Here is a 21919-nt window from a genome sequence, read left to right on the forward strand (position 1 = left end):
CCACCAGGCCCCTCTGTCCATGGAATTCTCTAGGCAAGAATATTGGAATGGGTTGCCATTCCTTTCTCTAGGGGATCTTTCCGACCCAGGGATTGAACCTAGGTCTCCCACATTGCAGGCAGATTCTTTACCATCCGAGCTACCAGGGAAGTTCTAACCTCATCAGAGGGGCAGTTGATCTTTGTACCTGTGCTGATCTAATAGGAAACCATGGCACCTCCTGGGAGCTTTAATTCTGCCCTTTCCTTATATAGTGTAAGGTCAGACAACTCTTCCTGTGTTGAAGGTGTAGTCGTGTTTCCTTGTCTGGTTAGCAGAGGAAGTAGCTTGGGAATAGCACTGAGCTGCTTGAGTTGCAGCGCTCTTCCCAACTCTTGGCTCCTTCACTTAATCATTTGATAGCCTCGATCAAAGCCCTGTGTGTCAGTTTCTTCATCTGAGCATGAGGATGGATGGTGATGATGCCCACACCATGGGAGGTAAGCATTTAATGAACTCACGGTCACCCAGACCTGAGAGTGCCTGGCTCATAGTAAGTGATTCATATCTTTCCAATCACTTTAGCTCTTGGCTGTATTCTGCCCACTGAATCTTATGGTTTCTTTCTATGGCACAGCTTCATAAGTTTTGCAGAAATGGACGCAAGTTTCTTGGTGACTCCCAACTCCTTATTCATTCCTCTGTCCACGTGTGCCTTGCAGTTGTTCAGTCTACATTAGGTGGCAAGGGGCTGGAAATGCAAGGGTGAGCCTAAGAGGCAGGGTGCTGGTCCCTGGGGCTTATAGTCTAGTGAGGAAGACAGGCATTCATCAGAGAATCACATGGGAAATATGTGATTCCACACCATGCTAGGCTTCTCTGGTGGCTCAGATAGTAAAGAGCCTGCTTGCAATGCAGGAGACCTGGGTTCAATCCCTGGGTCAGGAAGATCCCCTGGAGAAGGAAATGGCAACCCCCTTCAGTATTCTTGCCTGGAGAACTCCATGAACAGGGGAGCCTGGCAGTCTACAGTCCATGGGGTCACAAAGAGTTGGACATGACTGAGTGACTAACACACACACAGTGCTAGGCACCATGAAACTTCATCTTGTCTTTAGCACGTGTCTGCCCTATAACCAGCACCAGTCTCGAGATGTGGAAAAGTCATCCCAAGTGCTCAGTAAATGTTGCTACATGAGTGAATAAGAATGTGATTAATACTGTGATTGCATCCAGTGCTCGTAAAGTGAAAAGTCATAAACTCTGTGCAAGGGTGAGGATAAAGAGCCTAGAGGTTTGTTCACCTCCTGAAACTGTGGTGCTTGAGCTCATGAGGGGTTGAATGTTCCCTGAGGCTCCCAGAATCAGGCACCTTGGAGGTGGTCCTCATGAAATGTCGGGATGTGGTGAAGATTAAATGAGCCACAAAGGTAGGTTTTATTTGTATGCATCGATGGGTGGGAAAATAAGCTTTCCTTGGTTATGTAAGAGCCCATCCTTGTACACTAGTGAAAAGACAAATGTGGCATGGAAATTGTTTGCACAAATTGCTGATCATCTGTTAGCTAACTTCAAGTATAAAGTGATTTTTACTTTCCTGGGAAAACAGGATCTTAGAGTCTGAATGCTGCGGAGGATCTTAGAGGCCTAAATTCTTGGCCAGAGAAGAAGTATTGTTACCAAAAGTTGGGTCCAGCTATTCACCATTTGAAAGCTGATACTTGAGAGGCACAGTTGGTGAAATGTTTCATTTATCTTGCAGGTGGGCAACAGAAGGAGAAGACATTCTCATGTCCAAAGACCAAATTCCCACTGCCAGTCAGAGGGCATGAGTTTTTAGAGGGAATTTTCCAGGGAGTATACGTGGAGGGAGGGGCAACATTTAGAAACAGCACGATCAGCTGACAGTCATCTGGAAATTGGTCATGATTAGTGGTCTCATCAGTGGTCGTCTTGACAGTTTTGAGCACAGTTAATCTCCAGTTCTGGGATCAGTTTGCTCCCATTTATTTATCTTGATCCAGATTTCTGGTCTCCAGAGCTGTGACCCAAGACATTTCTGTTGTCCTGAGCCTGCCTGGTTCCTAAGATTCTGTTATACCCGTTCCAGGAAACCAGAGAGTCATGCGTGTCAGTTTGGGCAGCTTGTAGTTCTCAAAAGGCCTTTTCTCATCTTTAACCAGGAATTCTCATCTGGGGTCCCATGGGAGGAAACAAACAGCCCAGGGAATTGTGGGCATCATCTCGACATGGCCTCTCCTCAGGGGCCCTCACCTGTCCCTTCCAGAGCTCTCCCCCATGTCCATCTCAGCTTCACTGCCTGAGTTCTGGCCATTGGCACGTTTTCACTGGCTACCTGCACTCAACCTCACATCCAGGGCCTTTGGTCCCTTCTTTTCAGTGACCCTGACTTCACTGGCCTCTCATTGCTCTTGGTAAAACCCTGTCATATACCCATGACTGGAGATAGTTGGTATGCATGTGGTCACCATCCCCAGATACCTCTGAGGTCACCAGGAAGACGGCAGAACCTGGAACGATGGAAACTTTAGGAAGGTGGCTCTCAGAGGGTTACAAAGAGGACCCTTCTGACTGAGCTCTCCCGCAATGGACAGATGCCCGGAGGAGCATTTAACGCCCCTCCTGTGTGTGGACAAAGTGGAGGCTGGGGAACTCCAGCGGGAAAAGCATTGAGGAAACCTGGGCATTGGTTGGAATGATGACTTAGCTGAAATCCAAGGTTGATCTCATTTCTAAAGCCATCTTTAAACGTTCCGTCTTACAGTTCCTTTCCTGTCACCGTCATCTAGTCTCCAGGTACAGCAAAATCTAATTTTCCAAATAAGAATTCATGTGCAACCCACCTGTGTATCTATCACTCGTCTCTCTGCCTCTCTCTCTATCTATCTGCTTACGTTCTCTTCACATTTTCTTCTTTGCCATAAAGAAAGACGCCACGGAAGACTCTGACGGCCATTACCATAGCAACGACAACGTGAAGTAACATTTTCCAGCATCTGTTTTGTGCCGGGTGCTGGCTCAGGACTTTGAGCATGTCAGTGTGAGGCAGTGCGGCAGAGCGCAGAGCCTGGACTCTGGTCTCATGGCACGGCTTCAGATCTCACTTCTGCCACCTGATAATGATGTGACTTTCAACAAGATTGTTTAAGTTTTCTGCATCTCAGTTTCTTCACCTACCTTACAAGGTCATCATGGGGATTAAATGGTTTGATACCCATCAAGCTATTAAAACAAAGCCTGTGCATAAAAGGCACTATTAATCATCTCAATGATCTTCATTAAAAAATATTTTATTGAAATATAGTTGTTAATTTACAATGTTGTGTTAATTTCTGCTGTATAGCAAAGCAATTTATATATACGTATACATGTATACACATTCTTTTTCATATTCTTTTCTATTATGGTTTATTACAGGCCATTGAATAGAATTCCCCGTGCTATACAGTAGGACCTTGTTGTTTATCCCTCCTATATATAATAATTTGGGCTTCTCAGGTGATGCTAGTGGTAAAGAATCTGCCTACCAATTCGGGAGATGCGGTTCAATCCCTGAATCAGGAAGATCCCCTGGAGGAGGGCATGGTAACCCACTCTAGTATTCTCACCTGGGGAATCCCCTGGACATAGGAGCCTGATAGACTACAGTCCATGGGGTCGCAAAGAGTTTGACTTGACTGAAGCGACTTAGCATGCATATATAATAATTTGGCTTCCCGGGTGTCTCAGTGGTAAAGAATCTGCCGGCCAAGCAGGAGACACGTAGGAGATGTGTCCACTCAGTCCATGGAGTCCCAAAGAGTCAGACACAGCTTAGTGTAAACAATAAACAGCGACATATAATAATCTGCATCTGCTAGTCCCAGTCCTTCCCCCAACACTCCTCTCCCTTGACAACCACAAGTCTGCTCGCTATGTCTGTGATAGATAAGGTCATTTGTGTCTCAGTGACCTTCATTTGACAGGGGTGATAATTTCCTCATTAACCAACTGGGAAACCAGGCTCAGAGACATAAAGTAACTCACCTGAATCACCCAGGGCTTAACGGGGAGGGAGAAGCTGAGACTGGAAGCTAAATTGGTGTGACTTCCAGGCTTATGATGTTTTCAGACATAGTGAAACATCATCTCCTGAGAAACGGGCAAGTGGAGAGAGGAACCCTCCCTTCTCTTTTTCGTCTCTTCCGGAGCTGTCCTGTTGGGGTCTGGCCAACAAGAGGAGGTGGGAATGGGGAGTGGGCAGCAGGCAGTGATATGGAAACACCAGGATGAAAAGATGAACCTCTGTCTACATCTGTGCTTCCTTTGAGGAGCAGCTCAAGGCTGGAGAGAGGGACCAGTGTGACTTCTAAACCAAGAGATCTTTAAGAGCAAAAGGTCAAGGACAAGGACACAGACTGCTGACCTTGAGTCTGATCATAATCTATTTGAGTTTATACCAAACTGAAAAACTTAGTGAGTGAGTGTACGTGAGTGTGAGTGTGAATGAGTGAGTGTGAGAGTGAGTGTGAGTGAGTGAGTGAAAGTTGCTCAGTCGTGTCTGACTCTTTGCAACCTTATGGACTGTAGCCCACCAGGCTCCTCTGTCCATGGGATTTCTCAAGCAAGCATACCAGAATGGGTTGCTGTTCCCTCCTCCAAGGGATCTTCCCAACTCAGGGATTGAACCTGCATCTCCTGCTTTACAGGCGGGTTCTTTACTATCTGAGCCACCAGACTTAAGGTTTATCATAACTTTACCCAGCGTTTCACTCACACACAGTGTTTACTTATTTAACCTGCCATTACAATTTTGCAGTGAGGACACCCAGGGGGTCTTTCCCCCTAAATATCCATTGTCCAGGCCCTCAAATCCACTGGATATAAATATGATTTATAGTCCCTGCATAGAATCTTGCTACAGTAAAATGCCATGGAAACTGGCTCCTATGAGGAAAATTTCAGTGTCACTAATAGCGACTGAACTGAACTGAATACTCAGTTGGTTTTCATGGGTCTATTATGCTTATTATGCTTACACCAGCCAACTTGAAGACACTGGATTTATACTGTAAAAAATGGCCGTGGCCATTTCGTTTTCCTTCTGAATGAATTACCTTCCATGTTAATGAGTCCTCTTTCTCATTCAGAACATTTCCTGCATCAAATCTTATCCTGATTTTGTCCTGACACCTTACTTGCCATTTGGTGAGAACTTGATTAATTTTTATATGAACTAATAAGGAAAAAGACACTCATGTTATTTTCTCTCTTTTATCATCAGTAGCTATTCAAAGTATTTATCTGTTCTTGGATAATTTCAGCTGTTCCATTTCTTTTAGAAGGATGTTATCATAGACAAGCCTATTCATACATTTTAAGGGCTTATATTTATGAAGTGCTTCCTCTGTGCTGGTCGCTGTTCTAAGTTCCATATGAAGTCACTCATTTTTAAGAGGGCTATCACTTACTTGTTCAGGGTGTGTGTGTAGCAAAACTGGCCTGAGCAAATACCTCCCCCTCTAAAGTACAGTGACAAGATAACATTTCTGTGACCTGAACAAAGGAAAGTTCCCTAGGAATTGCGTGTGTGTGCTCAGTTATGTCCACCTCTTCGCAACCCCATGAACTATAGCCCGCCAGGCTCCTCTGTCCGTAGAATTTTCCAGGCAAGAATACTGGAGTGTTGCCATTTTCTACTCCAGGGGATTGTCCTAACCCAGGTATCGAACCCTAGTCTCTTGCGTCTCCTGTACTGGCAGGCAGATTTTTTTACCACTGCGCCACCTGGGAATCCCAAATGAATGTTCCCTAGGAAAGCAGGTTTAAACCTTGCCGACTCTGCCAACTTTGTGAAGTAGTAGAGAATTTTAAGAATCTCAGTCCAGCCTGTGTAACTTAAAATGTCTTTGTTTCCTGGAGGCATTAGAGAATTTGTGGGAGAGGGTTGGAAAAATATGTGTATTTCACTGTCTAAATAATTGTAAGTGCCATAGTGGGTGATGGGAATTTCACAAGTGGACCTAGTCCTATATGCCAACTATACATTCTTAATATGCATTTTGTTCTTCTGGGCCATTTGGGAAATTAACAGATGATCGCTTCATTAATTGCATGCTATTTTAATTGGTTTAAAGGGACATTTTTCTTTCTGTTGTGGCTTTGGAACACCCTGACAGCTCTTATTGTTGCTGCTTCTGAGCGTTTATCCATGGTGATTAACATTAATACTATTAAAACAGAAAGTGCTTGTGAACCTGCGTTCCCAGGCAGTCAGAAAGGGTGAAGTGTGAGGAACTTCTTTCTTCTGAAGCCAGCTTCCCGGGAGAGAGAATAGTAAAGAATAAGGAAATTACTGCATATAGAAGCGACAAAATGCCAGACTCCGTGCATTTTCTATTTCTTATGTCTTTTAACCCTGAACAAAAACCTATGAAGATGGTCCCCGTGAGGTGATGGGGAAACTAAGTCCTTTACCCAGCTTGTTTAAGCTCAGAAGTGGTTTAACAGCAAAGAATATAGGGACATGTCCTCCTGTTCATTTCAGTCTTCATGTCCCTAGGAAAGCACTTGCAGTTTATCCAACAGGCAGCCATACATACAAGTTTATAAACGAATGAATGATGGATGGATGGCGTGAATCAGCTAAGGTGAATGAGTTTCATATCCAGCTGTATCAAATGACCACAAGCTTGGTGGCTTAAAATAACACAAATGTATTGAGTTGGTCAAAATGTTTCTGTAGGCTATTACAGAAAACTCGAACAAACTTTTTGGCCAGCCCAATATTATAATTCTGGAGGTCAAAGTCCAATATGGGCCTTCTTCGGAAATATCAGGGGCTTCCCTGGTGGCCCAGATGGTAAATAATCTGCCTGCAATGCAGGAGGCCCAGGTTCGACCCCTGGGCCAAGAAGATCCCCTGGAGAAGGGAATGGCTACCCATTCCAGTATTCTTGCCTGGACAATTCCATGGACAGGGGATCCTGGTGGGCTACAGTCCATGGGATTGCAAGGAGTCAGAAATGACTGAGCGACTTAACACATTCATTTTCCCTTTTCAGGAAATATCAAGGTGTCAGCTGTAGGGAGAATCCATTTCCTTGGCTTTTCTAGCTTCTTGGAGCCGCTCACATTCCTGCCTTGTGGCCCCTTTGTTCATCTTCAAAGCTGACTATCTCATCACTTCTGCCTCTCTGTCTTTCATCACCTCTTCCTCTGATTCCCACCTCTCCTCTGCCTCCCTCTTCCACTTCTAAAGACCTTGTTATCAATTTCTGTTGTCAGGTGGGCTGATTAAACAGCCTGAATTCCATCTGCAACCTTTACCGTATCACCTAACAGATTCATAGCTTCTGGGAATTAGGACGTGAACATCTTTGGGGGTGACACTGTCTGTCTATCACACAAAGCTTCGTTAAAGGTGTGAAATCTATCTTGCCTGTCTCAGTAGAGAAGTAATTTTTTTTTGAACCTGTGAACCATGGTTTGTTTGGTTCCTTGGATATTTAACCATGCACACATCACCTGGAGGCATCTCTTTGCTTCTTCCTTGCTTTGTAACCTGCAAAGCACTCTCTGCCCATGCCATGTTCAGTAAATACCTGTTGAAGAACTGAAAGAATGAAATGGACGAGCTTTTGTTTAAAATTAGGTTGATTTGGTCTAAAGGACGTGGGAACCATTTTGATCTAAAATGGTAAAATTTGAGCATTAGAAAGAGTGGCTGGACTCTTAAGACTTCCATAGGCCACATTCCACCCCTTCTGTGTAGCTCAAGGATGGAGCACAGCATTCATGTCCTCTGAGTGCAGAGTTTGACATTCTTCTGTGGGTGCCCTTGTCTCAGGTCACACTGCAGCCTACACCTATCTTTGAGGTGCTTTCTCCCCAGGTCACACAGCACCGGTGCAAGGAAATTCAGTCCACACCAGGCAAGTGTGGGAGCCTTCTTAACTTAAATGCTTCATACCCCACAGTTGCCAGCATCTTCTGTAGGAACTCACAGGCATAGCTTCCAGCGTTCCACAAGGGACTTGCATAGGTCCAAGAATGAACTTATTCAGGGAAGTTCAGAGGATGCTTCCCTATTCAGAATGTATGGTTCATTTACAAGTCCTCCCATCCAGAAGTAATTTATCAATCAGGCATCATTTTTATAATAAGCCATGTCACCTAGTATCACATTTGATGTTCTTACCCTTCTGAGGTTTTCGGGTAGAAGTTAGCCAGAGCTCAGATTCTCAGGGAGTTGGGGAAAGTTTTATTAATCTTTTGCTCTCATACCAAAACAAACAAGCAAATAAACCAATGAATAGACTCCCAACTCATTTGTCACCATTGGAGGTTGCTATGACACCAACTCTTTAATTAGCAAAGACTCAAACATCTATCCTAATTATGAGCTTTATGTCAGAGTAACTGCATTGTTGAGGAGAGAAAGTCCTTCTCTGTCCGTAGAACTTTCCAGGCAAGAATACTGAAGTGGGTTGCCATTTCCTCTTCCACAGGCTCTTCCAGACCCAAGGACTAAACCCGTGTCTTCTATGTCTTCTACACTGGCAGGTGAATTCTTTACTGCTGTGCCACCTGGGAAGCCCGTATATATGTATATAAACGTTATATATAGACACACATATATTCCTGATAGTTAATGATGCATACTGAGGAAATCCAAAGTAAAATGAAATAGCTTGGTTTGCTTTAAAATGCTCAGACTTTGAGTAGAGTAGCTAAAACATGATTGGTAAATATTGACAGTTTTCGAAGTTGAGTAATGATTGCATTGGGAGTCCTACTATTCTACTTTTAAATGCTTAAAAATGTCCACAATAAAGTGTTCTTAAGACTCTTATATTTTACAGTCAGATGCCATTTTCTATCAAATTGGTAAAAATGTTTAAGTAGAGGGACAAGTGAAATAAGGACCTACTGCATTGATGGGAAGCTTTTCTGCAAAGTGGTTTTAGCATGATGTCCTAGGAGACTTAAAAATGTTGGTCGCATCTGACCCACATTTGACACTCTTTGTGAAAATAATACCGAAGAGATCATTGTGAATACCAAAAAAAAACTCTTTACAAAGGATGTTTACTTCAGGTTATTTTAGATTTTGAATTTTTCGAGTAACCCAAATGTGCACCACCAGAAGAACGAGTCATTGAATCATGGTACACCGCATCGTGAGATGTTTTTCAACCATTATAAAAGAAACTTTTGCAGCTTTTAAACACCATTTGAAGATGCCTGCTATAGTAGTAAATGAAAAAAGGACAAAATTGTACTTGGATCTATGTACCTAAAATATGTGCAGGGAAAAAAAAAAACTGGAAGCAAATACAACAAAATGCTTTCGTTGGTTCTGATTGGGTGGTAGACCTACAGTCAATGAAGTCTTTTTTGGTGTTTTTATTATTTTCCAGATTTTTCTATTGTGAACATAAATTAATTTTGTCCTTTGTATTTTTTAATAGTTTTATGGAGGTATAGCTGAGATACCATAAAATTCAGCCACATTGAAGACAGGCTGATGTATATGTGTGTCTTTAGTTGTCACAATCAAGTTTCAGAATCTGAGACCCTGTGAAGTATCTCACAATATTTCCTGAGTAGACTTCATTTTTAGAGCAGTTTTAGATTTACATAAAAACTGAGAAAATAGTACAGAGAGTTTGTACATACCCTGTACTCAGATTCCCCTATTATTAAAATTTCCATTCCTATGGTACACTTGTTAAAAATAATGAACCAATACTGTTACTTTATTATTAATTAAGCTCTATTTAGATTCCCCTAGTTTTTCATGTCCTTTTTATATTTCTGGATTCCATACAGGATACCAGGTTACATTTAGTTGGCACACCTATAAATTAATTTTTAATTGGAAAAAAGTAAACTTTAATTCTGAAATCCTCCAAATATTTAACCATTTTCTCTTAGTCTTGTTGATGTTGTTGATTTATGGTTTGTTGAGAAAGACCATGTCTTATATTAGTTATATTCCATGTCATTTCCAACATGGTTGGAATTTTATTAAGCAAGATTCTGCTGCTTTATTCAGTGTCCTTTTGTAACTGGTTGGAGTGGAAGAGGAGAAAGGGAGAGAAAAGGAAAAAAGAAAGACCTTGCCCACAAATAATTGAAAAACCTCAGCGCTCTGAGGGACCTTTGGTTTCTGTTGCAATTTTATGTAATGCAATTCTCTTGACCTCTGTGTTTCCCAGGTTGGAAATTGCAACCCTGAATCGGGCAGACTCAGATCTGGAAGCTTGTCGAACTCAAATCAGCAAAGATATCATTGCTCTTCTGCTGAAAAATCTGACCAGCAGTGGCCAGCTCTCCCCTCAGGTGGAGAGGAGGATGGGTGCTGTGTTCAAAAAGCAGTTTCTGTTGCTGGAGAAAGAAATTCAAGAGGAGTATGATCGGAAGATGGTGGCTCTGACGGCTGAGTGTGACCTGGAAACAAGGAAGAAGACAGAAAGCCAGTACCAGAGGGAGATGGCAGCCTTGGAGGAAGCAGAAGAGGTGCTGAAACGTGTCAGTGAGCGGGTAAGGCAGCTTTGAGAGGGAGGCTTTCTTTTGCCTCCCTCCTTCCTCTTAGGGATTCATCATTTACCCATCCATCCCTTTTATCCATCCATCCATCCATCCATTCTCCCCACCTGCCAACCCTTCCATCTATCCCATCTACTCATTCATCCATCCATTTATTCACTCACGGCTCATCCGTGCTTCTGTCCATCCAACTCCCAACCCATCCATCCAGCCACCTACCACTGTTCTATCTACTTGTCCGTCTACACATCCATCCATTCATCCATCCATCCACCCATCCAACCACCCAGAATTCATTTGGAAAGCATTTACTGATCACTGCTGTATAGGCAGTGAAGGTGCAGAGAACATCGAGACATGGTTCTTGCTAATGAAGGATCCTCACATATGACAAGTATGACTTCATTCAGCTGTGTTATAACAGAGGCACGTTCAAGTGCCGTGGAAGGCAATGGGGCAAGTAGAAAGGCTTCATTCTGGGAAGCCATAGCTCAGGGGGCTGTGATGTCAGTGCATGCGTGTCCATCTGGATTGCACTGTACTACATCATGGTTCTCTCTCCAGCATGGGCTCTGGAACCAAACAAGCCTAGACTCCCCTCTGCTCCTGAAGGCCCTGATTAGCTTCTGTAAGTCTATGAATCAAGGGCAAGGGCACCAGCCTCTCCGAGTGGCTGGGAAAAGTAATGCAGGAAAGGTGTCCCCTGGTCTGGGCTACAGAAGGCTCTCCTGCACAGTACGGGACCTGGGAGTTCTGATCCGTCAGCCTTCCCAGGGCCGGCCTCTGTTGATCAGAGACCAGCTCTCATTTTTTTAGAGTGTCAGTTGCTATCCTGAAAGGAATCATGCCAGTGTGTTTTTTTCCCAAGTGTACCAAATCCAGCCTGACTTCTTCCTTCCTTCATGAAAGAGATGACTGGTTGGCTCTAGTGACTTGAGCCCACATATCCTGATCCATCAGTGGGGGGGGTGGGGGGGTGGGGAGGTGTCTAACATCTACTTAGGAACAAGCTTCTCGACTCCTAATGTCCATTCCCCAGACTGGCAGCTGTGCACAGAATTCCCCAGGAGTGAGGAGAGCTCTTGGGGTGACGCGTCCTGGCTCTCACATGGTCACCTGTGGTCAGACCGTGGACCGGGCAGTGAAGAAGAGAGGGGTGATTTATGCTATCTCGCTCCCACCCCCTCCCCTGCAACTGGGGTCCCTTCACTTCAACACCCATCTCATTTTAGGGATAAGAAAATAAGTGTGACTTATCCTCTCTTTGGCTCCTGTATGAATTTCCTGCAGCTGCTATAACAAATGACCACAGACGTAGTGGCTTAGAACAGTTCACAGAAATTCATTCTCTCACAGTTCTGGAGGCCAGAAGTCCAAAATCATGGTGTCAGCTGGACGTGCCCACTCTGAAATCTCTTGGGGAGAAATCCCCCCTACCCCCACCTCTTCCAAATTCTGGTGGCTCCAGGCATTCCTTGAAGGCTTGTGGCACAGCCCTCCAATCTTAAGCTCTGTCTTCACATGGCCCCTTGACACTGTCACCTTCTCTTCTATCTCTTATAAGGACACTCATCTTTTGATATAGGACTCACCCAAATAATCTAGGATGACCTCATGAGATCTTTAAGTATATCTGCAAAGACCCTGCTTTCAAGGAAGATCACATTCATCAGGTGCTGGAGTCAGAAGGTGGATGTGTCTTTCTAAGGAGGGGCACTGTTGAGCTCGCCGAGGCTCCCCTAGCTGACCGCACTCTCTGATCTCCATCTGTGACTTTATAGGTCAGGACCGTGTTTCCTTGAGCTCAGCACTTAAAAAGAATGCATTACACACAGTTAGTGATTCAGTCCCAAACAGCCTCATTCTCTCTCTCTCTCATTTCCTAAATTTATTCTAATTTTTTTTCTGATAAAAATAATATGCGTTCAATAAAGAAGGCTTGAGAAGGACTGGAAAGCAGAGATCAGCAAGCTGGGACCCAGGAGTCCAATCCTGCCTGGCCTTTTTCTGTCTGACCCCTGAGAATGGTTTCTTCATTTTTAAAGAATTACAAAAAATAAAAACAAACAAAAAAGAATATGTGGCAGAGACCCGATGTGTCCTGCAAAGCCTGAAATATTTATCTTGTTCTTTACTGAAAGCTTGCCAACTCCAGCTCCACAGCATAAAAAGAACTCCTCCCCTCCAAAAAAAAAAAATTGAAACTCATCTGACAGCTCAACAGCAGACCAACATTTGTTCAGCCTGTTTGTTGAGTTCTACTGTGTCTCAGCCTGGAGATATAGCTATGCTAAAGGGCCCCCACTCCTGTCCTAGGATTTCAGCTTAAGCCCTTTGCTTTAAATGTATTTTCTTATTTGAGTGAAGTTTATGCAGTTCATTAACAGTATATCATGCTTGTTTCCACTCACCATCACAGTACAGTTTCTGATTTCATGAAATGCTCTCACACTTAGTTAGCATTCACTGTGGGCCAAGAATTGTTCTAAGCTCATCACCTGGACCTTCTCTTCAAATATTCACACTCACTCAGGGAGGTGGAAATTGATAGGATCCCATGTTTATAGGGAAGGAATCAGATGGAGAGAAGGTCACCTGCCGTAGGACAGGTGGGTGGACCAAGATTGACACAGGCAGCTCATCCCAGCAACTGCACCTCACGGCCGCCCAAGGCAATGCAGTTTTAAGTATTGGCTCATTATTTACACTGGCTGTTGGGAGCACTGAGAAGGCGTGACACACAGTGTCTTCCTGCTTCGTCCATGCAGGGGCCAATGGGAGGGGACTATCCCTCTGGATCTCCCAGGCCACCTTGTGCAGAGACCAGTCTCTTTATTTAAGCCATTCTACTTCCAAAAATACCATCTGAAGGGCAAAAGGTAACAGAGCTATTTCCCTTCCAGTCTGTTCAAACCATTCCATCTTAGAAAACTATTGACGACCTGGTACTTATCTGTTCATTTATTATAGTCACCTTTAAATAAAAATGCATGAAAATATATCAGTCATATTATTCCTCCAAAAATTTGCTTTAAAAAAAACAAAATGGGCAGTATCAGTTTTCTTGACTAAAGTTTAGGAATTCCAATAATTAGTATAGCAGTGAATTCTGTTCACATTGAAAGGCCTGATGCTGCTGCTACTGCTAAGTCGCTTCAGTCGTGTCCAACTCTGTGCAACCCTATAGATGGCAGCCCACCAGGCTCCCCCGTTCCTGGGATTCTCCAGGCAAGAACACTGGAGTGGGTTGCCATTTCCTTCTCCAATGCATCAAAGTGAAAATTGAAAGTGAAGTTGCTCAGTCGTGTCCGACTCTTAGTGACCCCATGGACTGTAGCCCTCCAGGCTCCTCCATCAATGGGATTTTCCAGGCAAGAGTACTAGAGTAGGGTGCCATTGCCTTCTCCAATTGAAAGGCCTATGTAATCCCAAAGAGTTTTCAAAGCATTTCTCCAGGGAGAGGTTCTTGGGAGGTCAGTGCTGACCATGGACTCTGAGCGCAGGTGGCTTAGGTTTAGATCTCACTCTGCTCCTCCAGGTGCATTGTTCAGGCTCCCTGGGTCTTAGTTTCCCCATCCTTACACTGGGGATAATGATGATGCCTGTCTTATAGGACAGTTAATATTAATGCTTGTGTAGGACTTAGACCAGAACTTGGAACCGTGGGCCCTGTTCTATACAGTGTTTATCATGTTTCGTTATTTTGTGTAACTTTAAAGAAGCCCATGGCATAAAACAGTCAGCCTATGAAGTCTTTTCAGTTTGAGCTGGGGAAACGGAAGCCCAGAGGGGAAGTGACTTGCCCAGCTTCCTGCAAGCAGCCACTGGCCGTTCAGGGTATGTGCTGTGTACCAGGACTCTCTTCCAGATCTGCTGGCTTCCCAGATGCTTGGAGAAGAGGCAGCGCCAGCACCACCTGCCCTGAGCTCCCTGAGGTCTCCTAACTCCTCTATGTGTGTGCTTAAGGAAGAAATGCCTTCCGTGCAAGAACTCTTATACTCTAACCACCCTGGTAGATTAACTTCTATAAAACATTTTTACAATTTGCCCAGCCTGCTAAATTGAGTACAGGGAGTGTCATTTAGTACAGTCATAATTTCTGGATACAATTTCACATTTTTGATGATGTAGTTCATTCAGTTCAGTTCAGTCACTGGGTCATGTCCGACTCTTTGTTGACCCCATGGACCACAGCACAGCAGGCTTCCTTCCCTGTCCATCACCAACTCCCAGAGCTTGCTCAAACTCATGTTCATAGAGTCGATGGTCCCATCCAACCATCTCATCCTCTATTGTCCCCTTCTCCTCCTGCCTTCAGTCTTTCCCAGCATCAGGTTCTTTTCCAATGAGTCAGTTCTTTGAATCAGGTGGCCGAAGTATTGGAGCTTCAGCTTTAGCATCAGTCCTTCCAATGAATTATTCAGGACTGATTTCCTTTAGGATTGACTGGTTGGATCTCCTTGCAGTCTAAGAGACTCTCAAGAGTCTTCTTCAACACCACAGTTCAAAAGGATCAATTCTTCAGCCCTCAGCTTTCTTTATGATCGAACTCTCACATTCATACATGACTACTGGAAAAACCATAGCTTTGACTAGACAGACGTTTGTTGGTAAAGTCAAGTCTCTGCTTTTTAATATACTGTCTAGGTTGGTCATAGCTTTTCTTCCAAGAAGCAAGCGTCTTTTAATTTCATGGCTGCAGTCACCACCTGCAGTGATTTTGGAGCCCAAGAAAATAAAGTCTGTCACTGTTTCCATTGTCTCCCCATCTTGATGGTGTAGAGTCAGTGTAAATAGCAGTTGCCAGAATAGCCTGGCCCAGGCCTGTGATTCTTGAGCTAGGATTGAAGTGCCCTGTCCTGTCCCCCAATCCCTCCATGCATGTTGCTTTTTCAGGCATTTGAAGCCAAAGGATAAACATGCCTCATTTATCCAAAAAGTCTATTTTAGTGAAAAGTTCAGTAGGGAGTTGTGGTGAATGACTACTATATTAATGTGTCTTTAAAAATGCACATATGTTGCCAGTTTTTAAAATATAAAATTTTGGATGAAAACCCAGACTTTCAGCTTCTCTTTAAAAAAGAAAAAAAATGGGAAGATGTGGCCACACCAAGTGCATAGTCCTGCAGAGCCTTCCTTGGTGGGTTGAAGTGGCTGGCCCTGTAGGCAGGGCTTTCTGTCTCCACCTTGCCCCACTCCCCACCACTCTAGTGTGTCCTATGCCAGGCCACGTCACATGACCTCTCCTGGTTGGCAGGCCTGGGAAGGGGTGTCCTTTGCTTTACACTTTAGTCTCTCATCTGTGCAACAGGAAAACTGAACTGGAGCAGGGAATGAACACATTTCTGTGGCTCATGGGAGTGACAGTCTCATCATCTTCAAAGTTTATGTCCCTTGAAAAGGAGGGGATTCATGTGATGTCTATACCAGGGGCCAGGGATCTTGGGGTCTTCTTAGAATTCTGCCCCTGCAGGTAGGATTACTAACACACCCTCCTGCAGCATGAGTCTCTGAGATGATGGGAGTGCAGATGCATCAGGAACTCAGTGAAAGTGTGTCCCCTGCCTTCTCTCTGGACCATGGAAAGTGCAGGCATCCCAGAAGCCACTTCCTACCTCCTCTTTGCCTCTCTTTTACACAAATGATCTCAGCTTGGGCCTGATCACTGCTATTTTTCTCTTCAACTAAGTTAAAAATGAAAGATGATGGAAATAAGCTTGAGAGGCTTAACAGCACAGTCCATTGATGTTTCCATTTTGTGGGCTATTTTCAGGCAGTTTGATTTGAAGATTTCCACACTTATGAATTTCTTCTTTCAGATGGTTCTGTGTATGTGTGTATACATGTGTGTGTTCCGTGTGTGCACACATGTGCTTGCATCTGCATGTATGTGTGTGTAAGTGTATTGCCTTGTGTGCATATGTGTGTACCTGTATCTTTGTGGATGTATGTGCACTGTTTGTTGCTGTGTGCATTTATATGCACTGGGTGTGTGCATGTGTATGTTTGCTGGTACATGCATGTGTGCTGTGTGTATGTGTGTGTACATGTGAGTGCATACGTGTGCTTCTTTGTGTATTTGTATGTGCATTATTGCTATGTGCATTTATGTGCACTGTGCATGTGTGTGTTGATGGTGCATGTGCGTGTCCTGTGTGTACGTGTGTATTGTGTATGTGCCTGTGTGTGCATGTCTATGCATTATTTTGGGTGTGTGTATGTGCACTATGCATGTGTATATGCATGTGTGTGTGTTGGCGCTGCATGTATATGTGCTGTGTGTACATGTGTATGTAACTTCACATGCGTGTGCATTTTCTATGTGCATCAATGTCCAATGTGCACATGTATGCTGATGGTGCATGCATGTGTCCTGTGTGTACATGTGTGTGCCTGTACGAGTGTGCATGTATATATATGCCTTATTGCTGGGTGCATTCATGTGCATTGTGCATGTGTGTTGGGACATGTGTGTGCCTGCATGTTGCGTGCATGTGCCTGTACACACCTGGCTGGTGTGTCACCCCCACACACACTCCCTCTTTTCTCCACAGTCCGCCGTCGAGTGCAGCAGCCTCCTGCGGACCCTCCACGGCCTGGAGCAGGAACACCTGAGGAGGTCGCTCGCTCTACAGCAGGAGGAGGACTTTGCCAAGGCCCACAGGCAGCTGGCCATTTTCCAGAGGAACGAACTGCACAATATCTTTTTTACCCAGATAAAAAGTGCTATTTTCAAAGGAGAGCTGAAGCCAGAGGCAGCAAAAATGCTGCTGCAAGATTACTCTAAAATACAGGTAATGCCTCAAATGAGGCTCCCTCTGATGGAGGAGTCATTTTCCTGAACTGTTTCACTAAATGTCTCCTCTCCCCAAGTTAAGTCCCGTCTCTTCTTTTGTGCTGGGTTCCAGTGAAGTAACCCCGTCTTCCTTCCACCTCTTGATGTAGAGGGTGACTTTCCAGTAAGCAGGTCAAATGAATGGTGGCTTGAAGCACAGGCCCTGGACTTAGGCTCACCTGGACCTGAATTCTAGTTCCACCACCTGTCAGCTCTGTCAGCTAAAGCAAATTGCCAAGTGTCTCTGGGTCTCAGTTGCCTTATCTGTAAAATGGAAGTAATAGAGTCCCCATACTAAAAGTGGTATGATGCAGATTTAATCAAATTCACAGAAAGCCAGTGCTTGGCACAATATATGTTTAATATACATAGCAGTTAGAAATATATAAGTGCATATATGTACGTGTGTGTGCACATGTGTGGTGATGTGTACCTAGGGCTTATGATCTCTGTCTTCATAGGCTTGGGTGAATTTGTGGGTATATGTGCATGGAAGCTTGAGTGTCATTAATCCAGACAGAATGAATTCCTAGATGACTGTGCAAATACTGGATTGGCCAAAAATTTCATCTAGGTTTTTCTGTAACATTTTAAGCCAAATGAATTTTTTGGCCAAACCTATAGTTTATATGAGACTGTCAATATTTTTACGAGGCCTGCCTAAGGTCTTTTACCTGCACCTATATGTGTGTGCTTAGTCACTCAGTCATGTCCGACTCTTTGTGACCCCATGGACTGCAGCCCGCCAGGCTCCTCTGTCCATGGAGATTCTTCAGGCAAGAATACTGGAGTGGGTTGTCATGTCCTCCTCCAGGGGGATCTTCCCAACCCAGGGATGGAACCCAGGTCTCCTGCACTACAGGCGGATTCTTTACTGTCTGAGCCACCAGGGAAGCCCTGTATACACAGAATGAGATCACTGGTGTGCAGTAACACACCGGAGTTCTGGTTCTGACTCAGGCCCTGTGAGTAAGGGTTGTGACAGAGCAGAGCCATCCCAGGAGGAGACCAGGTGGCCCTCGTGAGCCTTCTGTGGGAAAAGAGGACCCTTCTCTGAAGGTACTGGACATCTGAGCGTGAAGAGAACTAGCCAGCCTCTCCTTTTTCCTCTTGGTTTTTGCCACTAAAACTTTAGGAGAGTAAATAAACTCCTTGGTAGGTATTCAGACCCTAGAGCATCCCTTAGGGATGAACAGACTTTGCTGCCAGTTTACTTACTCCTCATGATGAGCTATGTCTGACTCTCCATGTCGGAAAGTACATGTTTTATTGCTCATAAGACTGGGGACAGAAAGTAACAGCTGTGGCAATAGTGCCACAGCACAGACACGTTGGTATCTGAGGACCCCGACTCTGAGCTTCCCGACATCAAGGGCTCAGATCAGCCGACTCATGGGATCCAGCTCTGTGGAGGATGGAAATATCATCTCAGCGTTCCTGCTGTGTTGACTGTGCTGCCAAGAACTCTTAGGGAAAAGCTGGCCTTTGGACACATCCCACTGACCATTCCACTCTTCGCTGTCTGGAGAGTGCAAATCCTCAGGTGTTGGACCTGGAAAGATTATAGCTTTTGTGTGGAAAGGGGACAGTCCAGGGCCTCGTATGTTTCTTTTTGAAGAAGACATTGAACCTCCGAGTAACCCATTGCATGGACAGTATTTCACCAGGTGGAAAAGAGACGGCAGAGCCAGTCTGTGGGATAACACACTAAGGCTGATGTTTTAATTACTGCAGGTCTCATTTCTGCTGATTGAATTACGGTGCTACTGGTTGAAGCTCGATTTGTGAGACAGCCTCTACTGAGCTAGAGCACAGGCCCAGGAATTAGATGGCTGAGGTTCAAAGCCTTGCTCAGTCATTTACCAGCTATGTGGACTCAGTTTCGTCATCTGTGAAATGGGAATAATAGAATCCTCTCCCTGGATTAAGTTTGAAAAGATGAGAAACACTCTGGGTCCAGTGCCAGGCCCAGAAGAAGCACCCAGTGTGTGCTAGGCTATTATTACTCTCATGTGCTTGCTTGGGTTTTTATGCATTTTGTAAATTCTAAGAACTTGTTGCTACTCTGTGACCAGACTCATCTCATGTGCTCGCTGAATGTGGGGGTGCTGGGGTCAGAGCCAGTGGCGATTTATCCCAGAACTTCAGCACCTGACCTGGTGCTGTGTTTGGGGAACTTCAGAGGTGTGACTGCATGTGGGTGAAGGACACCTGAGTGAAATATACATTCCATTCCTAAGGCAGCAAAATTGTTTTGATAAGACTTTACCATCCAGGTCTTGAATGCACTTTTCAAAGCCCTTTCTTTCTTTTTTTTTTTTTTTTTAAATTTTAAAATCTTTAATTCTTACATGTGTTCCCAAACATGAACCCCCCTCCCACCTCCCTCCCCATAACATCTCTGCGGGTCATCCCCATGCACCAACCCCAAGCATGCTGTATCCTGTGTCAGACATAGACTGGCGATTCAATTCTTACATGATAGTATACATGATAGAATGCCATTCTCCAAAATCATCCCACCCTCTCCCTCTCCCTCTGAGTCCAAAAGTCCGTTATACACAGCTGTGTCTTTTTTCCTGTCTTGCATACAGGGTCGTCATTGCCATCTTTCTAAATTCCATATATATGTGTTAGTATACTGTATTGGTGTTTTTCTTTCTGGCTTACTTCACTCTGTATAATCGGCTCCAGTTTCATCCATCTCATCAGAACTGATTCAAATGAATTCTTTTTAACGGCTGAGTAATACTCCATTGTGTATATGTACCACAGCTTTCTTATCCATTCATCTGCTGATGGAGATCTAGGTTGTTTCCATGTCCTGGCTATTATAAACAGTGCTGCGATGAACATTGGGGTACATGTGTCTCTTTCAATTCTGGTTTCCTCGGTGTGTATGCCCAGCAGTGGGATTGCTGGGTCATAAGGTAGTTCTATTTGCAATTTTTTAAGGAATCTCCACACTGTTCTCCATAGTGGCTGTACTAGTTTGCATTCCCACCAACAGCATAGGAGGGTTACCTTTTCTCCACACCCTCTCCAGCATTTATTGCTTGCACATTTTTGGATCGCAGCCATTCTGACTGGTGTGAAGTGATACCTCATTGTGGTTTTGATTTGCATTTCTCTGATAATGAGTGATGTTGAGCATCTTTTCATGTGTTTGTTAGCCATCCATATGTCTTCTTTGGAGAAATGTCTATTTAGTTCTTTGGCCCATTTTTTGATTGGGTCATTTATTTTTCTGGAATTGAGCTGCATGAGTTGCTTGTATATTTTTGAGATTAGTTGTTTGTCAGTTGCTTCATTTGCTATTATTTTCTCCCATTCAGAAGGCTGTCTTTTCACCTTGCTTATATTTTCCTTTGTTGTGCAGAAGCTTTTAATTTTAATTAGATCCCATTTGTTTATTTTTGCTTTTATTTCCAGAATTCTGGGAGGTGGATCATAGAGGATCCTGCTGTGATTTATGTCAGAGAGTGTTTTGCCTATGTTCTCCTCTAGGAGTTTTATAGTTTCTGGTCTTACATTTAGATCTTTAATCCATTTTGAGTTTATTTTTGTGTGCAGTGTTAGAAAGTGATCTAGTTTCATTCTTTTACAAGTGGTTGACCAGTTTTCCCAGCACCACTTGTTAAAGAGATTGTCTTTACTCCATTGTATATTCTTGCCTCCTTTGTTATAATTTATCTTTGAAATTTATTTTTAATTGGAGGATAGTTACTTTACAATGTTGTGTTAGTTTCTGCTATGCAGCAATCAGCTATAAGTATGTATATATGTGTATATATATATTCTCCTCCCTCTTGAGCCTCCCTCCCACCCGTCCCTTCCCACCCCTCTAGGTCATCACAGAACACCAAGTTGAGCTCCCTGAGCTATACAGCAGTTTCCCTTTCCTATTAGTATGTACTTTTCTCTAAGCCTTTGTTCAGGGCTGGGAATTTAAGGTTTTCATCTCGGGGCTTCTATTCCTGTATATTTTCTTCAGAAAGGAGATGTAATATTTTAAATGACTAGAAAGAATTTTCTCTAAATTTTAATTAGGCATGTTTTCTCGATTTTCTTTTAAACAGGAGAGTGTCGAAGAGTTAATGGACTTTTTCCAGGCTAGTAAGAGATATCATCTCAGTAAAAGATTCGGCCACAGGGAGTACCTGGTCCAGAATATCCAGTCGTCAGAGACCCGTGTGCAAGGCCTGCTGAGCACTGCGTCTGCTCAGCTAACCCTCCTCATCCAGAAACACGAGAGGTAAGACTCCTGAACCACCCCAGGTAACGCAGATAAACAGCCTTCCTCCAACATTCCTCGTAGAGACCATCTGCTGCTGCTGCTGCTAAGTCGCTTCAGTTGTATCTCACCCTTTGTGATCCCATGGACTGTACCCACCAGGCTCCTCTGTCCATAGGATTCTCCAGGCAAGAGTACTGGAGTGGTATGCCATGCCTTCTTCCAGGGGATCTTCCCGACCCAGGGATGAAACTCACATCTCTTAATCTCCTGCATTGGCAGGTGGATTCCTAACCACTAACACCTCCTGGGAAGCC

The 21919-nt window shown here is 44.1% G+C and overlaps 1 protein-coding gene across 1 annotated transcript in view; it reads left to right on the forward strand.

The window, feature by feature from the left end:
- Positions 1-21919, forward strand: part of EVC2 (EvC ciliary complex subunit 2) — a 142424-nt gene that overhangs the window by 57467 nt on the left and 63038 nt on the right. The window contains exons 8-10 of the mRNA XM_068975462.1: positions 10203-10527; positions 17088-17327; positions 21448-21623. Of these exons, the coding sequence (XP_068831563.1) occupies positions 10203-10527; positions 17088-17327; positions 21448-21623 (741 nt within the window). The remainder of the gene's footprint in view (positions 1-10202; positions 10528-17087; positions 17328-21447; positions 21624-21919) is intronic.

This window comes from Capricornis sumatraensis, chromosome 7 (genome assembly GCF_032405125.1).
Source record: "Capricornis sumatraensis isolate serow.1 chromosome 7, serow.2, whole genome shotgun sequence".
NCBI lineage: Eukaryota > Metazoa > Chordata > Mammalia > Artiodactyla > Bovidae > Capricornis > Capricornis sumatraensis.